Source organism: Periplaneta americana, chromosome 2, assembly GCF_040183065.1.
Source record: "Periplaneta americana isolate PAMFEO1 chromosome 2, P.americana_PAMFEO1_priV1, whole genome shotgun sequence".
Lineage (NCBI taxonomy): Eukaryota > Metazoa > Arthropoda > Insecta > Blattodea > Blattidae > Periplaneta > Periplaneta americana.
Window position 1 is genome coordinate 19262162 of NC_091118.1, and position 23055 is coordinate 19285216.

The 23055-nt window shown below is 36.8% G+C and overlaps 1 protein-coding gene and 1 long non-coding RNA gene across 6 annotated transcripts in view; one reads left to right on the plus strand and one right to left on the minus strand.

The window, feature by feature from the left end:
- Nucleotides 1-4838, plus strand: part of LOC138714982 (zinc finger protein 62 homolog) — a 50525-nt gene extending 45687 nt beyond the window's left edge. For all 5 annotated transcript variants that reach the window (XM_069847326.1, XM_069847336.1, XM_069847356.1 and 2 more), the window contains one exon: nt 1780-4838. In XM_069847326.1, the coding sequence (XP_069703427.1) occupies nt 1780-2569 (790 nt within the window). In that variant the 3' untranslated portion in view covers nt 2570-4838. The remainder of the gene's footprint in view (nt 1-1779) is intronic.
- A 9929-nt stretch (nt 4839-14767) lies between these two features.
- On the minus strand, nt 14768-22384 carry LOC138715006 (uncharacterized). Its single transcript, XR_011336149.1, has 3 exons — nt 22018-22384; nt 19177-19319; nt 14768-16933 (listed from the first exon to the last, which is right to left on the minus strand). It is a non-coding gene; the product is annotated as an uncharacterized lncRNA (long non-coding RNA).
- Nucleotides 22385-23055: the final 671 nt, after the last annotated feature.

Genomic DNA, 23055 nt, shown 5'->3' on the forward strand with positions numbered 1-23055 from the left:
TCACCAGTAGTTCAGGAGACACTGATGAAGACGTAACATCACGTCGAAACGGGCCGTCCGCCCAAGGTATATAACCTTTTTTAAAAATGTTAACACTTTTTAACATGTGACTAAACAATTTTATGTTTTTCACAAACAAAGTGTTAACGTGAACTTTAATCAATAATAATCTAATTTAATTAAAATATAACACAAGAAAGTCTCATCATACATATTTCGAAGTGATACAGTGTTAAAAGTTGTGTAATCAAGATGTATATTGCAATTTAGCTCATATTTGTGTGTGTGTGCGTGCGTACGTGTTTTTTTTTTTTCCTATACAGTATCCTTGATTTTAGGATGTTGTCTATAATGAACAGTTTAATGTGTAAGAGTGCTGCATGAGATTCGCGTATAATGCTTTGGTGTCCTATGAAGCAGATTGTGACACTGATATCACAGTTTAGTATATACAGTTGCGAAGCTCTCAATACTTACTAAATATGCAAACATAGACAGTTGAAATATGCATCCATAGATAGTTGCTAGTCACAAGGATCGCTACTATCGCCTCATCACAGACTCTTTCCCTAGCAGACGATAAAATGTATTGTACTTTTGATATCGTGTTCTTTTGAAAAATTAACACCTTCCTTCCACTATTGAAATACGAAATATTTAAGGTTAGGCAGTAATATATGTTCGGGTTTTCAATTTCAGTGTATGGAGCTCAGTGAATTATTATATTATAATTTTATTGCGTATCATAGCTAAGTTTTATTTAGTGTAATGTGTCCGTAAGTTCCCTTTACTTCTTGTTGCATAATATGTTGCAGAAATAATTACAAGACTATGTTATTGTAATGTGAAGAGAATTTTACATGTTAACATAATGTTTTCGCATCAACATTTTAAGTTTAGAATAGAAGCTATTTTGAGGTTTAATAAAAAGGAATTTATATTGTGATTTAATATAGCACATCTACCTTCCTTAATAAAGAAAGAAAACTTATCATACCACTCCTATGAAATTAGTGTATGTACGATTGTTACTTCGTCCCTTATGTAGTAGAGAAATACAATAATTCAATACTCAATTGTAGTATTAAAATAGACAAATTGAATGTGCGGAGTATCATACATGGCATTATGCTTAATTATAATGTATAATTGCGAATTTAGGAATATAGATACAGAAAACATAACCTATAATATTTTCATATGAAAGGCAGGGCATTGGAGACCACTAAAATTAGACAGAAAGGGACAACTGGGACAGTAAACATAACCTATAATTTCAGCATATCTAAATATCCGTGCGGTGCAACTGAAAATTACTGAATCGTGCATAAATGAATGTACAAGAATTCTGCAATATTTAATCGAAATAAAGGCAGGTATTACACATACGAACAACGTAATTTTCACACCAAAAATAATATTACATCTTAACTCGCAAGTGATTTATGTCTGAAGTGTCTCATAATCATTGTTTTAAATTTTATCAATGCAATTACACTACATTTTAGAGAAGTATATGTTACTCTTTATGCATTCCAACTAATTTATATGGTTGAAACGCCGCCCTTCGTGATCAGGTTAGCGAGTCACATGGTCTGCCTTATGGCCTGTATTAGATCATGATGCCAGTGACACAGTCTATTGTTCCTAGTACTCACAGCATTCCAAGCGGCTAGCAACTATCGCAAGATTTGCAAAAAATCACCCCAAGCTTCGCAACTGTATATACTAAACTGTGCTGATATCCAGTTTTGTAATCAGTCCTCTTTGGATTTGCAGGTCTTCACAGCCACATTTCAGTGATGATGTGAACATCCAAGAAAGTGATACCTGCAACATGTTCTTATTCGACTCTAGTGTAGCCCAACCTGCAGAAATGCATAAAGAGGATAGCGACTTGAATTGTTCTTCCCTCAGTAGCATTTCAAATGAGAAACTTTCAAAGATAACATTTTCTAACGAAGGGCTTCTCACACTCCCAAATCCTAAACAACAGCTGGACTCCGATGGACCTCCAAGGCCTTTCAAGTGTGATATCTGTGAAAAAAGTTTTGTACGACTCGATCATCTTCAGCAACACATATTCACTCATACAGGTGCCAGGCTTTTTGAGTGTGATATCTGCGAGAAGAGATTTACACGACACCATAATCTTCAAAGACACAAATCAACTCATAAAGGAGAGAAGAATTTCACATGCCACATTTGTTCCAAGAAATTTTCCCAAAATGATTATTTGCAACAACACATTGAAACTCACACCCATTGTAAGCCTTGCATGTGCCCCATCTGTGGTAAGAGTTTTAGACGTCCATATAGTCTTCAGATGCATAAGTTAACCCACATTCAAGATAAGCCTCACAAATGCAGTTCTTGCGATATGAGTTTTCGACATATAGAAAATCTTCGACAACATGCATTCATTCATACAGGCAAGAAATCTTTCAAGTGTTATGTTTGTGACAAAAGTTTTTCGCGACAGAGTAATCTTCGAAGACATAAATTTACACACACACATGATGAGAATTTCCACATTTGGAATATCTGTGAGAACACTAGTGACAAATAGACATTGGATTTATATGCACTAATAGCTTACTGTAAGAGTAGCACCCAGATACTAGAATGAATGTGGTGCCTGTTGGGATGGTTTCTACACTGATTCACAAATTTCCAAAATATAACAATAGGTAAATTAATCACGTGGACGGCATTATGCATTTGTATACCACACGCTTATATGTGACAATTAAAGATTGTTAACAAAATAACTCTTCTAGTTCTGCCATCTTCTTCAGGGAATGAAGTTATGGCAGAGAAGATGGCAGAGCTAGCCGTCGAAAGCTTGGAAGCTAATCTCCAACTCATCTGGCTGAGAACCCGAGAAGAGTTATTCTACATCAAATGCCAGGAAAGCGTCAAGTCATACAAAATATTGTCATTGTTTTGTTTTGATCCTATTTCCGACATTACCTGCCACTTACACATCAGCGCACAGTATACAAGATGCATTCGGTTATTAATGGAGAAAAATTCGCTCCAGCACCGGGGATCGAACCCGGGTCCTTGGTTCTACGCACTGAGTGCTCTAACCAGTGAGATATGCTGAGGTTCAATCCACGCTCACCAGATCTCCATTAATAACCAATTGTAACCATGACATAATTCTGTAGGACCAAAAAATTATCTTTACATAGATTGGTCTCCGACAGTGCAGTGTACTGTCGATGAAGTCTCAAGAAGCATGGTGCAACGGATGTGAAAGTGATACCTTTCAAATACATCATCTGTGATAAGTGTTTTGGTCGTCAACGTATCATGAATATTAAATATTTACTCATAGACACAAAATATTGTAAATTGCGACATCAGTGATAAAAGTGCTGCACTTCGACTTGTGTTCAATCAGACAAGAAACCTTTCAAATACAACATCTGTGATAAGCAGAACATTGAGGTCAGGGATTTATTTTGACTAAAATAGGCAAGCAAAAATATATTGATGGCTAGGAACTGATACCTCGTATCTACAAAAATGGTCATTTAATTTAACTGCAGTATTATTTAGATTAACTACATTATTTATTATTATTATTATTATTATTATTATTATTATTATTATGTTCACAAAATTGGACAGTTAACTAATTTTTGTCCTCTAGTAGACCACCTTGCAAAGCAGAAACATATATTAGTAATATGTGTTACAAGAGTGGTATGTTGAAGTTTTCATGTTCGAGGAAAAGTTTGAAAAAGTGAAACGTAGTTGAGCTTTTTTAACTTCCGAGTATTGAAAGAAAACATACCACTCGTGTATCATACATTATTTTGTGTGAAGATCGTTTATTACATACCTGAAAGAGGAATTTCTAATTAGTTACAATGAAATCTACATCTTGGTTTCTGTTCAATGACGGCAAATTTGCAAAACAAAAATATCTATCTTCAACATTGTTGCTTTAAAATGTTTTCTGTGTTTACTATACTCCAGCAGGCCACGATATACGTCTGTCTTTTTTCCCCCCACTCTATGATGAGTCTGGAATCTTGTTGATTTTTTCACGGCTTCCTTAATGTTACTTGCATCACGAATGCAGTAACTTTAGTGGAGTTGTAGAGTTTACTTAATTTTTGCAAATATTTAAAAACAATAATTAACAGTGCAATTTAGGTGAAATTGCAGTGGTGAGTTTCCAATTTATAATTATTACTATATTACATCTCTAAAAATATGATGTTAAAAGCCTAAAGCAGTAAAATCAATATGTCACTTAAGCGGTAAGAAGAGGGAAATTGTTATGTGTGTTAGGTTGGGAATACTGAATGTGGAATTTTAGACTTTTCCACGGATTGGTTTTGTGCGGAAACCAAGCAAATACGCACGATCTCGCACAATAAAGTTTATATAGTTTGAGAAAAATTAATTTTAAAACAGTTGTTTCAATCACATGCAGATTTGCAGACACGAGATATTACTTACCCATCAGTATTTAAAAAATAATAAATAAGCACTAAGAAAGGAAAACGCAAACAAAGTAATTTAAATTTAGTGGTTGTCAAATGCTGTGAAATGAATTATTTCCTTTCATAATGGACAGGCATATAACATGCATAGCAAGAATAGCACCATCAGTAGAAAATATATCTGTACTGAATTCACAGAAAACATTATGTAGTTTACTCCTTACTGTCACACTACATTTCGGCAGGATGACTCTCAATAATTTGTTCGTGTTTGGGTAAAAGGGATTTTCATTTTTTGTACAAATGGAGTTTTGTTTCCCATGGGAACACACAAGTTAAATTTTACAAATGGGTGGAAAAAATAAAAGAATACTAGTATTTGATGTGTTTTATTTGTGTAGAAAACTATTTGCAATAAGGGCCCAATGTTTAATTTTCATTTAACTCAAAACTCATTTTTATGATTTATCTCCCTTTTTTGAAAGATCATTGAATTTAATAGAAAGCCCAGGATGCTCTCTGTGCAAAGCACTGGGCTGAACTAAATGCAATTGTTTTGAACCTGAGTTGATTGTCGTGACAGTGTACCATAATTTGATGTGATTTATTTCGGCAGTGTCCTCAATTCTTATTGGCTGACAGTTCGTTAAATATATGCTGATTGTTGTGACGTGTAGTTGTTATTGAGAGCGAAAACGAGTAATTTGTTCAAGAATCCTTATGCATTTCTGATTTTAATACCGAGAGTTTATTAATTTAATAAATATAATCAGAATTTTAAATTATACAATAGGCCTGTTCTTATTTATAAGCACACAGATTCCTTACAAGTGACAAAAAAAGGCATTAAAGTTTATATATAAGACAGAAGAGTTAAAAATGGAAAGTGTAAGAAATTGGCAACATCATGAAAATCACGAGGCACGAAGTTCATCTTACACTTCTGTTTCCATGGTATCACGAATGACATCAGAGTAAACCTTTCATATCAAAACGTTACAATTTTCCTCATTTGTAGCTCGAATATAGATGATTCATGTCAAAAAATTATACATCATAAATGCAGGGTGATCCCTTTGGGAGGATGTTAAACAAAAATGCTGTACTATGGGAATGGTTCCTATTTATTTTTCAGTAATCTGTAAACACATTGTAGATAGATAGGAGTTGTGCCCACATTAGACCTCGACGTGCCACCATTGCATAAACATTGCAATTCATAATGTGAGACATTTCTCCCATGTTTGGTGCAAATCCCAGGGGTAGTTTTTCCAAAAGCTGAGACAGTCATTGCCTTGAGATCATCAATATTTCTGGGTCCCTGTTTATAGACAATATTTTTGACAAAACCTCAAAGAAGTCAAGTAGTGTCAGGTCTGGAGAATTTAGATGTCATGTAATTGGCCACCACGACCTCACCAGTTGAAGTTGCATGTTGTACACGAACTTCTCTTCCTCAAAGACATGATCTGCCATCCTGCTGAAACACTATGCTGTTGTTTTTTTTTTTAATTATGTTTTATTTTAACGACGCTCAGACAATTATTAGGTTCAGTCCTTGTTTATGCATCTCAATCACACAGAAGTTGCTTGAAATTTCCTCCCTCAACATTGGTGCATTCTAGGAAACTGTCAGCGACATTACAACACACAGCAGAGCACAGTGTGCGGTTCCCATCAATCTCTTGAAGCCCTTCTTCTCCCATAAACCTTATCAACACCCCGAAAGAAGAAGTCCATTCAAGATCATGGTGACCATTGAATGTTGCCACTACCCTCAATTGAATGCTGTAGAAATGAGCTGTCAAGACAATATTGTGTATACTCACAGTATAATGTGGAAGGGCTCCATCCTGGTGGTGGGAGGGAGAAAGAAAATGAAACATTTCAGCTAAATTAGCCCTGGTTTCCAGTTTGAATAGTGAACACAAGCTACTGTGTATATTCTTTAGCTGACGCACATAAAAAAATGTTTTCATTTTTTCTATAGCTTGTTCATTAACGAACGAAAATGTAAAAATTGTGACTTCGCTGACAAGGAATTTGCAATAAATGTTTACGCCACATGAGATATGAACAGTATAGCAATTGGAAAACAGGACTAATGTTGGAAATGAAGAAACTGTGTGTAAGCAATCAGAGTATTATTTATTGCTGCATCTAAACACATCGTACAACGATCATGAATCAACTCAAAAATATGACAGAGATTCTTATCTCATATTTTATTTACTGTTATTGGCATAGCACCTTACTAAAATTGAAGGGTTTGCATCAAAAGGAGGCAGAGCCATTTTTTTAGTTATATATTATATCTTTCTGAAAAATATTGTGTACAAAAAAAAGGCAGAAGCTTCAAGCTTCACTATCTGGATATACAGCTACCCAGTAGATGGAAGTGACTCCTTGCTCCAAACCGAAAGATGGGAGCATTGTACATGTTGAGAGCAACCAGAAAGGCAATTTTTAATTTCTTCATTTCATTTATTATATTCCATAAACCTTACATTAGCATTGAAGCGTCAAGATGTGGTGGATGGCGAGAGGATGTGCACTTGTGTTTCATACACAAGTTTTTTTTTTCCTATTCTGACTTGTTGTACAATGTAATTTGATGGTTTTTAATCTTTTGGTCCATGAATAATTTACACAGAATTTCGTAGATAAAGGAAGCAGCTCCAAATTTACAACTGCGTTCTTCTTCTATTAAAAATATATTTTTAATTGTCAAACATGCTGAATAATGTGTCAATACAGGGACAATAAGTGGGCAAACATTTTTCAAATCAAGTTCAATGGAAAATTATTAAACTTTACTTTTTTCCCCGTTTGCCAACATTCAGGAAAGCTGAAGCTTCCTTCTTCCTCTCAAAGCCACTCTATTTCGTCTTGATATCATCAAAGCAGCAACATTTCAGTGATGCTTCGAGTTTTTGTACAACAAGTCACACAGAAGTAAGTCTCATAAGATATGGTGAGCGAGACAGTTTTTTTCTAGACAACATGCACTTTTAAGCAACAACGACATGCTGCCTTCTCAAGAAGAGTTCTGATTCACAGGTTTGTATTGTAAACATCATGTCCTGTATCTCTCACCTATTCTGTGCAGCTATATAATAGTATGGATTGGAGAGTATAATATAGTAGAACCATTAATGTTATGCCTAATGCATAAATTTATTGCAAATATCGTGGAATTTAATATTACTATGTACTATATACACTCCGTAAATTGCACTTCATGGGTGATCTCCCATTATCCCTTAGAACTTCAGATTGCCCTGATACAAGTCCTGTCTTCTTTTCTTAAATTCTTCCTAATAAATGTTAAAACATTTCCTTGGTATGAGGATAGTACAATGCCAGCGAAGGTATTTGATTTTGTATGCTAACAGAAAAATATACATTCTACAACCTTGCAATCGATAACATAACTTGGTGTGTAGAACACACATTTAGGTCAAGTTCATCTATCTTCAAATTACTCCTGTTTTCCTGTTATTCTCATAGAAAAAGAAACTTATACTTCTAATCCCGTGAATTAAACACAATTACAAATTTTAGACCGAGTGTAACAGGATATTAGAATACACAGGAAGGTATTCGGAGTTACACCTTGAACTGAACCTAACAATGGAATTCTACATACCTTATGTAATATCGATGGTAGCATTTATAGAATTCTTAAAACTATATCTAATGTACGATTCAGTTTCAAATACCATTCATACGATATTATTAATGGGTATATAGAATCACAAAAATTGGTACGCTTCACGAGCAATCTCCCAATTCCTCCTACACTCTCCTATTGCTCTGATACAAGTCTCTAATAAAAAAGTCCCTGCGAATTGTACAAAAATTAAAAATTTTGTGTGCATGTATCAGGATATTAGGATAAACGAGGAGGTATTGGGAGCTACGTCTTGAAGTGAACCGTGAAGTGGAATTCTAGATACCTTGTCAATTCCAGGGTATATAGAACTCTTGAAGCAAAACATATTGTATGTGCTTGAAATGCCATGGAATCGATGTCATTACTAGGTATATAGAATCTCAAAAACGGTCCACTTCACGGACAGTCTCCCAATACCTCCTACACCCTCCTACTACTCTGATACATGTCTCTATCTGATTCATAAGTGTCTCCGACTGGAAAAAATTTACAAATTTTAGTGTGCATGTATCAGGATATTAGGATAAACGAGGAGGTATTGGGAGCTACGTCTTGAAGTGAACCGTGAAGCGGAATTCTAGATACCTTGTCAATTCCAGGGTATATAGAACTCTTGAAGCCCTACGTATTGTATGTGTTTTAATTGCCATGGAATCGATGTCAATACTAGGTATATAGAATCCCAAAATCGGTCCACTTCACGGACAGTCTCCCAATACCTCCTACACCCTCCTACTGCTCTGATACATGTCTCTATCTGATTCAAAAGTTTCTGCGACGAAAAAAATTACAAATTTTAGTGTGCATGTCTCAGGGTATTAGGATAAACGAGGAGGTATCGGGAGCTACGTCTTGAAGTGAACCGTGAAGTGGAATTCTATATACCTTGTCAATTCCAGGGTATATAGAACTCTTGAAGCCATACGTATTGTATGTGTTTGAAATGCCATGGAATCGATGCCATTACTAGGCATATAGAATTTCAAAATCGGTCCATGTATCAGGATATTAGGATAAACGAGGAGGTATTGGGAGCTACGTCTTGAATGAACCGTAAAGTGGAATTCTAGATACCATGTCAATTCCAGGGTATATAGAACTCTTGAAGCCATACGTATTGTAGGTGTTTGAAGTGCCATGGAATCGATGTCATTACTAGGTATATAGAATCTCAAAATCGGTCCACTTCACGGACAGTCTCCCAATACCTCCTACACCCTCCTACTGCTCTGATACATGTCTCTATCTGATTCCAAAGTTTCTCCGACTGGAACAAATTTACAAATTTTAGTGTGCATGTATCAGGGTATTAGGATAAACGAGGAGGTATCGGGAGCTACATCTTGAAGTGAACCGTGAAGTGGAATTCTAGATACCTTGTCAATTCCAGGGTATGTAGAACTCTTGAAGCCATACGTATTGTATGTGTTTGAAATGCCATGGAATCGATGTCATTACTAGGTATATATAGAATCTGAAAATCGGTCCACTTCACGGACGGTCTCCCAATACCTCCTACACCCTCCTACTGCTCTGATACATGTCTCTATCTGATTCAAAAGTTTCTGCGACTGGAACAAATTTACAAATTTTAGTGTGCATGTATCAGGGTATTAGGATAAACGAGGAGGTATTGGGAGCTACGTCTTGGAGTGAACCGTGAAGTGGAATTCTAGATACCTTGTCAATTCCAGGGTATGTAGAACTCTTGAAGCCATACGTATTGTAGGTGTTTGAAATGCCATGGAATCGATGTCATTACTGGGTATATAGAATCTGAAAATCGGTCCACTTCACGGACAGTCTCCCAATACCTCCTACACCCTCCTATTGCTCTGATACATGTCTCTATGTGATTCAAAAGTACCTGCGACTGGAACAAATTTACAAATTTTAGTGTGCATGTATCAGGGTATTAGGTTAAACGAGGAGGTATCGGGAGCTACGTCTTGAAGTGAACCGTGAAGTGGAATTCTAGATACCTTGTCAATTCCAGGATATGTAGAACTCTTGAAGCCATACGTATTGTATGTGTTTGAAATGCCATGGAATCGATGTCATTACTAGGTATATAGAATCTGAAAATCGGTCCACTTCACGGACAGTCTCCCAATACCTCCTACACCCTCCTACTACTCTGATACATGTCTCTATCTGATTCAAAAGTTTCTGCGACTGATTTTAGTGTGCATGTATCAGGGTATTAGGATAAACGAGGAGGTATTGGGAGCTACGTCTTGAAGTGAACCGTGAAGTGGAATTCTAGATACCTTGTCAATTCCAGGGTATGTAGAACTCTTGAAGCCATACGTACTGTATGTGTTTGAAATGCCATGGAATCGATGTCATTACTGGGTATATAGAATCTGAAAATCGGTCCACTTCACGGACAGTCTCCCAATACCTCCTACACCCTCCTATTGCTCTGATACATGTCTCTATGTGATTCAAAAGTTTCTGCGACTGGAGCAAATTTACAAATTTTAGTGTGCATGTATCAGGGTATTAGGATAAACGAGGAGGTATCGGGAGCTACGTCTTGAAGTGAACCGTGAAGTGGAATTCTAGATACCTTGTCAATTCCAGGATATGTAGAACTCTTGAAGCCATACGTATTGTATGTGTTTGAAATGCCATGGAATCGATGTCATTACTGGGTATATAGAATCTGAAAATCGGTCCACTTCACGGACAGTCTCCCAATACCTCCTACACCCTCCTATTGCTCTGATACATGTCTCTATGTGATTCAAAAGTTTCTGCGACTGGAACAAATTTACAAATTTTAGTGTGCATGTATCAGGGTATTAGGATAAACGAGGAGGTATCGGGAGCTACGTCGTGAAGTGAACCGTGAAGTGGAATTCTAGATACCTTGTCAATTCCAGGGTATGTAGAACTCTTGAAGCCATACGTATTGTATGTGTTTGAAATGCCATGGAATCGATGTCATTACTGGGTATATAGAATCTGAAAATCGGTCCACTTCACGGACAGTCTCCCAATACCTCCTACACCCTCCTATTGCTCTGATACATGTCTCTATGTGATTCAAAAGTTTCTGCGACTGGAACAAATTTACAAATTTTAGTGTGCATGTATCAGGGTATTAGGATAAACGAGGAGGTATTGGGAGCTACGTCTTGAAGTGAACCGTGAAGTGGAATTCTAGATACCTTGTCAATTCCAGGGTATGTAGAACTCTTGAAGCCATACGTATTGTATGTGTTTGAAATGCCATGGAATCGATGTCATTACTAGGTATATAAAATCCCAAAATCGGTCCACTTCACGGACAGTCTCCCAATACCTCCTACACCCTCCTATTGCTCTGATACATGTCTCTATGTGATTCAAAAGTTTCTGCGACTGGAACAAATTTACAAATTTTAGTGTGCATGTATCAGGGTATTAGGATAAACGAGGAGGTATTGGGAGCTACGTCTTGAAGTGAACCGTGAAGTGGTATTCTAGATACCTTGTCAATTCCAGGGTATGTAGAACTCTTGAAGCCATACGTATTGTATGTTTGAAATGCCATGGAATCGATGTCATTACTAGGTATATAGAATCTGAAAATCGGTCCACTTCACGGACAGTCTCCCAATACCTCCTACTACTCTGATACATGTCTCTATCTGATTCAAAAGTTTCTCCGACCGGAACAAACTTACAAATTTTAGTGTGCATGTATCAGGGTATTAGGATAAACGAGGAGGTATCGGGAGCTACGTCTTGAAGTGAACCGTACAGTGGAATTCTAGATACCTTGTCAATTCCAAGGTATATAGAACTCTTGAAGCCATACGTATTTTATCCGTTTGAAATACCATGGAATCGATATTATTATTAGGCATATAGAATTCCAAAATCATGGACGATCTCCCAATACCTCCTACACTCTCCTTCTGCCTTATACAAGTGTCCGTCTAATTCAAAATTTCATGCGAAATGCACATAATTACGAATTTTAGTGTAGGAGGTATTGGGAGCTACGCGTTGAAATGGAATTCTGGATACCTTGTTAATTGCAGGGTATATAGAAATGTTGAAACTATACATAATGTATGATTCTCTTTGAAATGCCATGGAATCCATGTTTATTACTAGGTATATAGAATCCCAAAATGGTCCGCTTCATGGACGATCCCCCAATACCTCCTACACTCTCCTACTGCCCTGATACAAGTCTCTGTCTTATTCAAAAGTTCAATCAAATTATACTACCGTAATTACAAATTTTAGTGTGGATGTATCAGGATATCACAATAAACGAAAAGGTATTGGAAGCAAAGTCTTGAAGTGAACTTCATAATGGAATTCTACTTGGCTAGTTTAATGTCGATTGCAGCTTATATAGAACTCTTAAAACTATGCGTAATGTATGATTCGGTTTCAAATGCCATGGAACTGATATTAGTACTAGGAATATGGAATCCCAAAGTTGTTTCGCTTCATGGACGATCCCCCAATATCTCCTCGATCATCCTGTTGTTCTCACACAAGTGTGCCTTTTATTCCGAAAATTCTTTGTTTTGCCTAGGCTGCAAAATATTTCATGTGGTATGAGGGCAGTAGAATAAGGGAGGAAGTTCGTAGAGGTGGAATCTCTGCAACTACGTATTATTTAGATATCGGCATTTTTTCTTGTTTGTACTGGTATGGTACGTGATTTCTTTATTGCACAATAGTGAGTAGTCAGAGTTTCATATTTAACGAAAATCATTAACATGTAAGGCATCCATGGAGATTCTTTATTCTATGTAAATTTTTTGGGAGTAATCGTGCTGTTTTCCAGTTGGAAGTTCGACGTGAACACTTTGGAGGAAAAATAGCGGATATCCTTGTGAAGATACGTTCACGGTTTCCTACCCAATTCCATTTTCTGCTCTGTAATCGCTTCTCCGAATTTGTATCGATTTCAGTTACTCCTTCCTCCTAAACATCGGGGTTTTCAGGTTGCGGATGTTGCACTCTTCCTTGTCTATAATGGAAATGCTAGCAAGCTGGTACTTGAACCACAGACGTGACTGTGAGTTTCATAAAGTAGAGGCATCATTTCATTGTCTCCTGACTGTAGATTTTGAGTGAATTTTAGAAATTTCAGTGATCTTACAGACTAAACCATTGTGAGTTAAGGAGAACCCTTGGTGTCATGGATAGAGATCAAGGACCCATGCCATGTTATTGTCTGCACCCATGTTACACTCTTCTAATGGGAGGTATTGCTATACAAATGTTGGGGGAGAAGAAGTCTAAACTCTTGCCTCTTTTCGGATGAAAATCAACTTTTGTCTGGGACTGGATTTTTATGAATTACTTTGCCCCCAGTACGTCGTAAGAAATTCAAGGGTGTCTAGAAAGTCTCTCTGTGACGCCTGGTTTTCAACATATCGTTGGTTTAAATAAAAATATTTGGGTTCAGAATTCCCAATTTTGTGCATGGGGGTTGAAGCCCCAACCAGATGAGTCATTTCAGTTAATACATGTGGAACAAAATATTTTTTTTGAAGAACGTATAGAGTATGTCTTGTGGCGAATCCCCCATCCCTTTTTCCTCTGACCTGAAATATTTCCCATATTACAAACTTGATCGTATTCTCCACCTGACATAATTAGGAACATTAAATCCAGACGTTTGAGATGGGCAGGGCATGTAGCACGTATGGGCAAATCCAGAAATGCATATAGAGTGTTAGTTGGGAGGCCAGAGGGAAAAAGACCTTTGGGGAGGCCGAGACGTAGATGGGAGGATAATATTAAAATGGATTTGAGGGAGGTGGGATATGATGGTAGGGACTGGATTAATCTTGCTCAGGATAGGGACCAATGGCGGGCTTATGTGAGGGCAGCAATGAACCTTCAGGTTCCTTAAAAGCCATTTGTAAGTAAGTAAATTATAAACTTGATCACTAGGCTAAATTTAACCATAAAAAAAATTAAACCCATATATGATGCACTCAGCATATTTTTTTAAATTATTATTGATTATTTTTTCCTATTTCTTAAGATTTTTTATTATAATTTTGTCAGGTAAGCCTATCGCATTGATATCTTGGACTATCTTTCTTGTTTTGTTTTATGATGAAGTTCACTTCATTTTATAATACATCACCAGGTTTCACCAGTTTTAGCTTCATATCCTATTTATACGATACATAATTTATATGCACTTGCTGTTAATATGGCGCAGGTGCGAACAAATGAACAGAAATCGTACAGAAATCAAAATTTCAATTTAAATTAAGAAAAAAATTGTACTTTCACTTGGTGCCGTAAAATGAACACCAATAAGAGTGATCCTATTTTATTAGCAATTAAAAGACTGCGCCTTTACTTTTTAAGAAATTAATATGTCACTGATAAACTTTATAATTTCTTTACTGTGTTAACATTTAGGAAATTGCCTGGCTGACTAGTTTCGAAGTGATATCCTTCACTATCCAAAGCCTACTTTGACCAATGAAGGATAACATTCGAAACTAGTCAGCCAGGCAATTTCCTAATGTTAATACAGTAGGTAAAGAAATTGTAATCAGTGGTTATAAAAGTCTATATAGAACAATGAAGAATTAATATGTTCGTCACATGATGATTACTGGAGAAGCTACCAGCAACACAAAAAAAATTAATAATTCACAATCTGGGTTTATTCAAGAAGTAAAACGTTTTACAAAAATATTACTTGAATTCTAGAAAAAGAGTTAACACCACGATCCTCACTTGAATACACTGATGTGTAATATAATATTCAAGTTGTGAAAAATATAATAAAAGAACATAAATACAGAAATAATGATATTACTAACATTAGAAACTTTTGACATATTACATCCAAAATCGAAGTGGTTACACATTTACATGAATGGATCTCTTCAACAACACTAGGAGAACACTCTACACACTACGCTGTTAGTGCTGGTGTACAACAATTAACTTTAGAGAATAAATTAATTTACGGAAGCAGCAATATTTTGTGATTCAAAATCTGCAATTGAGACTAATGCTTCATTAACATCGGAACAAAAGAGGGTGAGAGAAATCTACAGTATATTGTACCAAAATTAAGTTTTTATAAAAAACAGAGAAAATAACTGCTTTACAATGGATACCTTCTCACTATGGATTGGAAGCAAATAAAAATACAGACATTTTGGCAAACTAAGGAACCACAATCCAATAAAGATTTCATTCTGAGATTAAGTACCGGTATTATTCAACAAAATTATTCATAAAGAAAAATTATAAACTGAAAATATCTAATAATAAACACGTTGTTGTTGTTGTTGTTTAGTCAACTGTCCCAAGACAGGTCTGAACCTCGCAAGAGATACCAACAAAGCACCACTTATGAGGCAACTAAGTCAGGAGATAATGGGCTAGGGTGGCCAGTTCCTTTTCACTTTCACTGCATTCTGCAGACATCACTGACTAGTAACATATTACACTAGTCAGACTTCAGTTGCATACAAACAACTGTTCTTTCTCTGACACATATCGTCAAGTGAGATGTACTGCCTGATAATACGGGGTGGACGAAATAAAACTGGCCCGTGCAAAATATATATGCAACATATGAATTTATATGTATAAGACTGACGCGGAAATGACCCTGATAATGCAGAAAGCCGTGATTTCAATGCAACAATGGGTTGCTGTCACATGTCCCAGCACGCTGTCCCGAGCTTCGCTGTGTCATTACATTTGAGTGAGTGAGAGAAGCAGACGTGTTCAGTGGCCAGTTGACTGCAACACAAAATAGTGCGCATGATAAAACAACGCGTGTTCATTGTCGAGTGTTATGCGAAGCACAATTCATGGAAAAGGTGTGCGGAACTGTTTGTGCAAGAGTTTCAGACTGGACGTGTTTTGGCAAAACCTCCAGCAAAGGTTCAGCCTTTCAGGGTATGTTAACTTACAGAACATGCGCCATTATGCATCAGTAAATCCCCATGAGTACTTGGAAGAGCTGTTGCATAATCTCAAGATTGGTGTTTGGTGTGCAATGTCATGTGTCCGCATCATAACATGATTATTTGTCCGGGCCAGTTTTATTTTGCCCACCCTGTAGATACACATATCAGCCAGAACCTCAATCAGAGGTAAATTAGTGAAAATAAATCTTAATGCTAAATTTAACCCTTAGGAAGTCCTGCACTTCTTCCTAACATTAACAGTCGTGTAGGATGTTATGCCACCCCCAATTATTATCATTGTTTTGTACTTGTTTTATGTGGTATTTGTTAAAAATGACCACCTTCGAAGTAATTTTCAAATTCTAAATATAATAGGCTATGTTTATTTGGCAAAAATTAACAATTTTATGAATTCCAATAATCTGACAACCTAGCAGACACTGTTCCATTAAATCATCTTCATTGTCCTCATATATATTTAGAATACACTTACACACCGACCAGATAATTAATTACACATGAAAATAAGGGGTATCGAAAGTAAGTAATGTTAATGTATTCTGTGTTACTGTTATGCCCTTCTGAACTTTGGAAGCATTTCTCTCACAAGCCGACACACTGCTTATTGAATTAAAACCTAATGAGACAAAACTGGCTATTTCTGTCTAAACAGAAAGGTACTGAAGGTCACAGCATTTTGAACGAAACAATTTGTGGCGTAGGTCTATAGTGTCCTAAATAGAGGCGAGGTGTGTGCACATCCCACATGAGCTCTTAGGAGTTAAAAAAATTGGTTTCTAATTCTCCAAGAAGAACAGCAGTGGCTATCTTCAAAGTAGTAACTGGGCATGGCTGTTTGGCAGCGCATCTCTTCAGAACTGGAATTTATACATCACAAAAATGTGTTCAGTTTAGAGAAGAAGATTCAAATATAAACAGTAGTACATACTGAACTGCAAAGATATCGACATTTCAGATAAATGTGTTAATAACATCACACATGTTTACTGGCATATTAGAAAATAAATGAAGATAATCCAATACTGTGATCACTTGATTAATTAATATTAATGAACTATTTACAATAGGTAACAACCACTAATGCAGCAAAAGGTAGTGGCTTTGTTTCATTTAAGTAAAGCCATTAACTAGCTCGTCTTTTACTTCTTAAGCGTTTATAAAAGTGGGCTATTTTTATATTATTAAAAGTGTAGTTTTCGCATTTTTTTTCTTAGTGGTACCAGTACTCAATTATTATTTTTTTTACCCTAAACTCAGGAAGTAGTTTCTGGCCCACTTAAATGACGCCACTGGTATAAATTCAATTGGAACAAAGTAGGCTATCAACTAAGCCAAGACTTGCTCAGAAAAGACAGTGACTTGGTGTTGCAAAATATTTAGATCATGAGGAAATGAGCTGTTATGGAAATTTTAGTGTTTTTTTTTTCAGTTACTTAACGACGCTATATCAACTACTAGGTTATTTAGCGTCGATGAGATTGGTGATAGCGAGATGGTATTTAGCAAGATGAGGCCGAGGATTTGCCATAGATTACCTTGCATTCACGGTTGGAGAAAACCTTGGAACAAACCCAACAAGCTAATCAGCCCAAGCGAGGATTGAACCCACGACCGAGCGCAACTTCAGACCAGCAGGCAAGCGCCTTAACCGAATGAGCCACGCTGGTGGCTTTTTAGTGCTTTTCATGCTATATTTTCATATACGACATTTGAAATATGTGCATTTAAACAAATGTTTAAAAAAAATCTGCCAAAAATAATATCTATGACTGTAAATCAACACACTCGGATGTATAATGTTGATTCTAAGAAAAAAATTTACAAGAGGATTTAAGGGAAAACTACACTAGAATTACTAACTTCCACATTTTCAAAGTTACATTCACCAAACTTTTATCACTGGTACATTTGGTCAATAGTAACACATGCACAAAATTACATTCCTATATAAGTGGCTTGCATTCTATTACTAATTTAATAAAATATTGTATGTCTTCATATGAAAAGTCCCTTGCACTACAATGCACATTATTTTAAAATGATATTCACTTGTATGGTTCCTTATATAATACATGGGAACAAAAATTACTATGGGGTGCTGCCATGCTGTGAAATGAACCAGTAAATAACTAGAAAGTTACTTTTGCTTATTGTAGGCGTTATTAAAGCATAGTTTTTATTTATAGTCCTAGGTTTATTGCATCTATTTATTTATAGTTAGAAGTAAATTTATGTTTATTTTATTTTTTTATTGCTGTAATTATTCTAAATTTTATTAACATGATTATTGTAATGATATTATTGTAGCCTATATTATATGTCACTGCCACCGTGTGTATACACAATTATAGTGTTAATACATACATACATACAAAATTTTAATTGTTGTTTTTTTATTTTATTATTACTTTTTAAATAAAAATATCTAGTTATTTACTGATTCATTTTACAGCAAAATCCCATAGTAAGTTTTGTTCCCATGTATATAAGAAAATATATGCAGTAAGTAAATACCAGTTAAAATAATGTAAACTGTGGCACAACAGACTTTTTCTATAAACTGACACAATATTTTATTAAACTATTAATAAAATGCATGAGTACCGGGATCTTTCCCAGGGGTAAAAGGGGTCAGAGAGTGGTGCCAACCACACCACCTCATTCTAGTGCCGAGGTTATGGAAAGCATGGGGCTCTACCTCCATGTCCCCCCCAAGTGCCTTCATAGCATGTTACGGGAATACCTTTACCTTTTTACCTTTTATTAATAAAATGCAAACCACTTATCATAAGCAGATGAAATTTTGTACATTTGCTATTATTAATCAGACATTCTAATGACCAAAATTTGGTGAATCTAGCTTTATAAATATGGAATTGATTAATTTTTCTAGCAAGGACCCTTTAAAATCAGGAATTTTTAACATTGTTACATGATTCACTGCATGGTGCCATCGTATCAATTCAACCACAGCATCCAGTTCTGACTGGAGACCATTCTTCTGCCTGGCTCAGATAGATGGCATCTGTTCGCAGTTCATGTGCCTGAACCTGCTGCATCCTCAACCAGACGCCAAGCCACCGTTCATTTCACGACTCACCAAGGCGCTGTCTATCCAAGGGAACTGCACTACTCCAATCTAACCACAGTCGGCTTATTGAAGCCCCTGTGGCTGTGCAGCTCCTGGCAGACACCATTTGTAGGAGGATCCTGGAACCACTTCGCCATGTCCTCCCGATCAACCTGTAATTATTAAGATGATTAATGAAATGATACTAATGAAGGCAAAATGAATTCGAGTTCCAACACCGAAAGTTACCCAGCAATTCTGCTTTGAGTGATAGAAGGAAACCTCAGAAAAACCCCAACCAGGTAACTTGTCCCAACCTTACGGCGCTTGCCTGCTGGTCTGAAGTTGCGCTCAGGCGCGGGTTCGATCCCCGCTTGGGCTGATTACCTGATTGGGTTCTTCCAAGGTTTTCCCCAACTGTAAGGTGAATACTAGGTAATCTATGACGAATCCTCTGTCTCATCTCGCCAAATACCATCTCGCTATCATCAATCTCATCGACGCTAAATAACCTCGTAGTTGATAGAACATCGTTAAATAACCAACTAAAAAAAAAGTCCCAACCAAAATTTGAACCTGGGCACACTTGTTTCATGGTGAGGAAGACTAACCGTTACTCTACAGCGATGGACTATATCAAGAGTTACTTAGGTGTTCTAATTTAAGTGTGTATCAAGGATTTTTGTTTCGTGTCATAGCATCATGGTCTAAGGCATCCTGCCTTGGACTCGTACATTACAGAATGCGCGCTGGTTCGAGTCCTCATGAAGGAAGAAATTCCGGCCAGTGTATGGGACCAGTGCCTACCCAGCATCATAACGAACTTGGGGAACTTCTCTAGATATCAAAAACTGGTTACAAAAGCCAGCTATAATGGCTAGGGGGATCATCGTACTAACCACATGATACCTCCATTCCAGTTAGATGATCGTCCGTCTTTGTTTTGGCATGTGGCCGTCAGGCCAGTAGCTGGCTGGTAAGTCTAGACTCTTTTTTTTTTTATTGGGTTATTTTACGACACTGTATCAACATCGAGGTTATTTAGCGTCTCAATGAAATGAAGGTGATAATGCCGGTGAAATGAGTCCGGGGTCCAGCACCGAAAGTTACCCAGCATTTGCTCATATTGGGTTGAGGCAAAACCCCGGAAAAAACCTCAACCAGGTAACTTGCCCCGACCGGGATTCGAACCCGGGCCACCCGGTTTCGCGGCCAGACGCACTGACCGTTACTCCACAGATGTGGACTCTAGACTCTTAAAGGGCTGTAGTGCCACAGATTATTATCAAGGATTTTTAACACAGGACGCAGTCACAGTATCATGCAATTTACCTAACAGAATGGAGGCAATTTATCATGACAGACGTTAATGTCCCATTAGGATTGATCGAGATTTTCCTGCATTGAGAATCATTCCGAACTTTCTGGTTCATGCAGATAGTGATTTAAAGTCGTCGTTAAGTCTGCGTATTGTGTAATGAATAGATTTGTAACTCTCTGCATACAAACAAACAAATTGGAGGTGGAACCTAAGTGAATTGTAATGGCAGAGGTCGACCTGGTTGGCGAGTTGGTATAGCGCTGGCCTTCTATGCCTGAGGTGGCGGGTTCGATCCCGGGCCAGGTCGATGGCATTTAAGTGTGCTTAAATGTGACAGGCTCATGTCAGTAGATTTACTGGCATGTAAAAGAACTCCTGCGGGACAAAATCCGGCACATCCGGCGACGCTGATATAACCTCTGCAGTTGCAAGCGTCGTTAAATAAAACATAACATTTTAACATTTGTAATGGCAGAGTAATTACCTCTTGTCTGCACATTAACTTACCAATCAGTGCATATATTAGAACCAGATATCCAGTTGGTGAAGCCATTAGCCTTTTAACCTAGAAGTTTATTTATTTTCCCCGTTAAGAATTTACGCTTTATTTTAAGAGGATAGTACATTATGCAACGAGCCTATAATGATAGTAATTAAGACGCGAGTATGTTTGTTTATGAAACGAGCGCAAGCGAGTTTCATAATTTTCATACGAGCATCTTAATTACCATTATAGGCAAGTTTCATACGACTTTTTATGCTCGACCATATTTCTAACTTTAAATTATTCAGAAGTATTCATTTTATTCGTATCTAACTGAAGATCGGAAGTGACCTTGTGTATAGCTCGTAAATTGTGAGATGTGCGCAGACGCGAAAGTATTGATTTTTTCCGACGAACTATAATGTCATTGACCTTGATGTAATCTAGAGAATAACATGAACTAATTTTGATATAACCTGGAAATTGATTTAAAATTGAAAAACGAGATGACAAATTGAATTTATTTGAATATTATTTACAATTAGGGCTAATTATTATAGTAACAGAACATAACCTTCTGCGACAGTATTGGATTTCCAGCCTGCGTGACGTTTCCCTCGTCTTTCGATTGCATATCCGAGAATAATCGAAAACCTGAACTTTAATGAATAGGTGTACTTTAATGACATGCATTAAAGGACTGCTACCAGGTGTATAATTACTACATTTCGGCATGGTCGAGCATAAACAATTTTATAAGTTTCTTTTGGTTATATTATGTTAGCATATGCACAGCAGTCCGCATTCTAAATGTGTAACAGTGGTGTCAGCAATTTACAATACATTAAATCATAAACTGTGAGCATATGCAAGAGCCTATAGCGATAAGACTCCATGAAAAACACCAGGATCACTTACGAAGGCAATTCCCAAAGAAGGAAATTTTAACGAAGAATGTGGAAGTTAATAATTTATTATACATCTTGATTACACAACTTTTCACACTATATCACTTCGGAATATGTATTATAGGCCTATGTCTTTCTCGTGTTAAATTCTATCGTACCTTTTAACATGTTTCGGCCTGTTATTGGCCTTCTTCAGAACTGGTTCTTGCTGGTCTTGGCGCCTTTTGTTTTGTTTCCTGTGGGGTGTGTTTGTGTAGTGTAATGTGGAGTCAAACAACAGCCATAACAAAATTACAAAACACTTCCACATATGCAGAACACATCACAAATGCTAACCACATATACAGAGACATGAACACAGACATGGAAATTCTACACATCCAACCAAAAAGCCAGAAACGAAACACACTAGAACAATACGAAATATACAGACACACAAAAACACATCCAAATGAAATTCTCAACACACAACTCAATTTCAGAACACACACACTCTTTGACTCCACATTACACTACACAATCACACCCCCACAGGAAACAAAACAAAAGGCGCCAAGACCAGCAAGAACTAGTTCTGAAGAAGGCCAATAACAGGCCGAAACATGTTAACCAGGTACGATAGAATTTAACACGAGAAAGACATATAATACATATTCCGAAATTTATTATACAAATCTGGCTTTCAGGTAGAAGCTCCCTGTGAAGCAGGCTTGACTAATTTCAAGGGAAAAATTGTTTCGGGGCCGGTTATCGAAGAATTGTGATGGTGTCGTGTACAAGTTCCTGGGATAGCTCAATCGGTAGAGCATTCGTGTGCTAAGCAAAGTGTCCCGCGATCGATACCCGGCCCTGGAACAATTTTTTCCTCGATATTATTCAATAATTTATATTTTTAAAAAAACTCCCTGTGAAGCAGGCTTGACTAATTTCAAGGGAAAAATTGTTTCGGGGCCGGTTATCGAAGAATTGTGATGGTGTCGTGTACAAGTTCCTGGGATAGCTCAATCGGTAGAGCATTCGTGTGCTAAGCAAAGTGTCCCGCGATCGATACCCGGCCCTGGAACAATTTTTTCCTCGATATTATTCAATAATTTATATTTTAAAAAAAACTAAGAAAAGTAGGAAGAAAAATTTGAGACAGTAGAGATTTATTTTAGGTCCCATCCCAACATTTGTATCAATGGCTGAGAGAAACC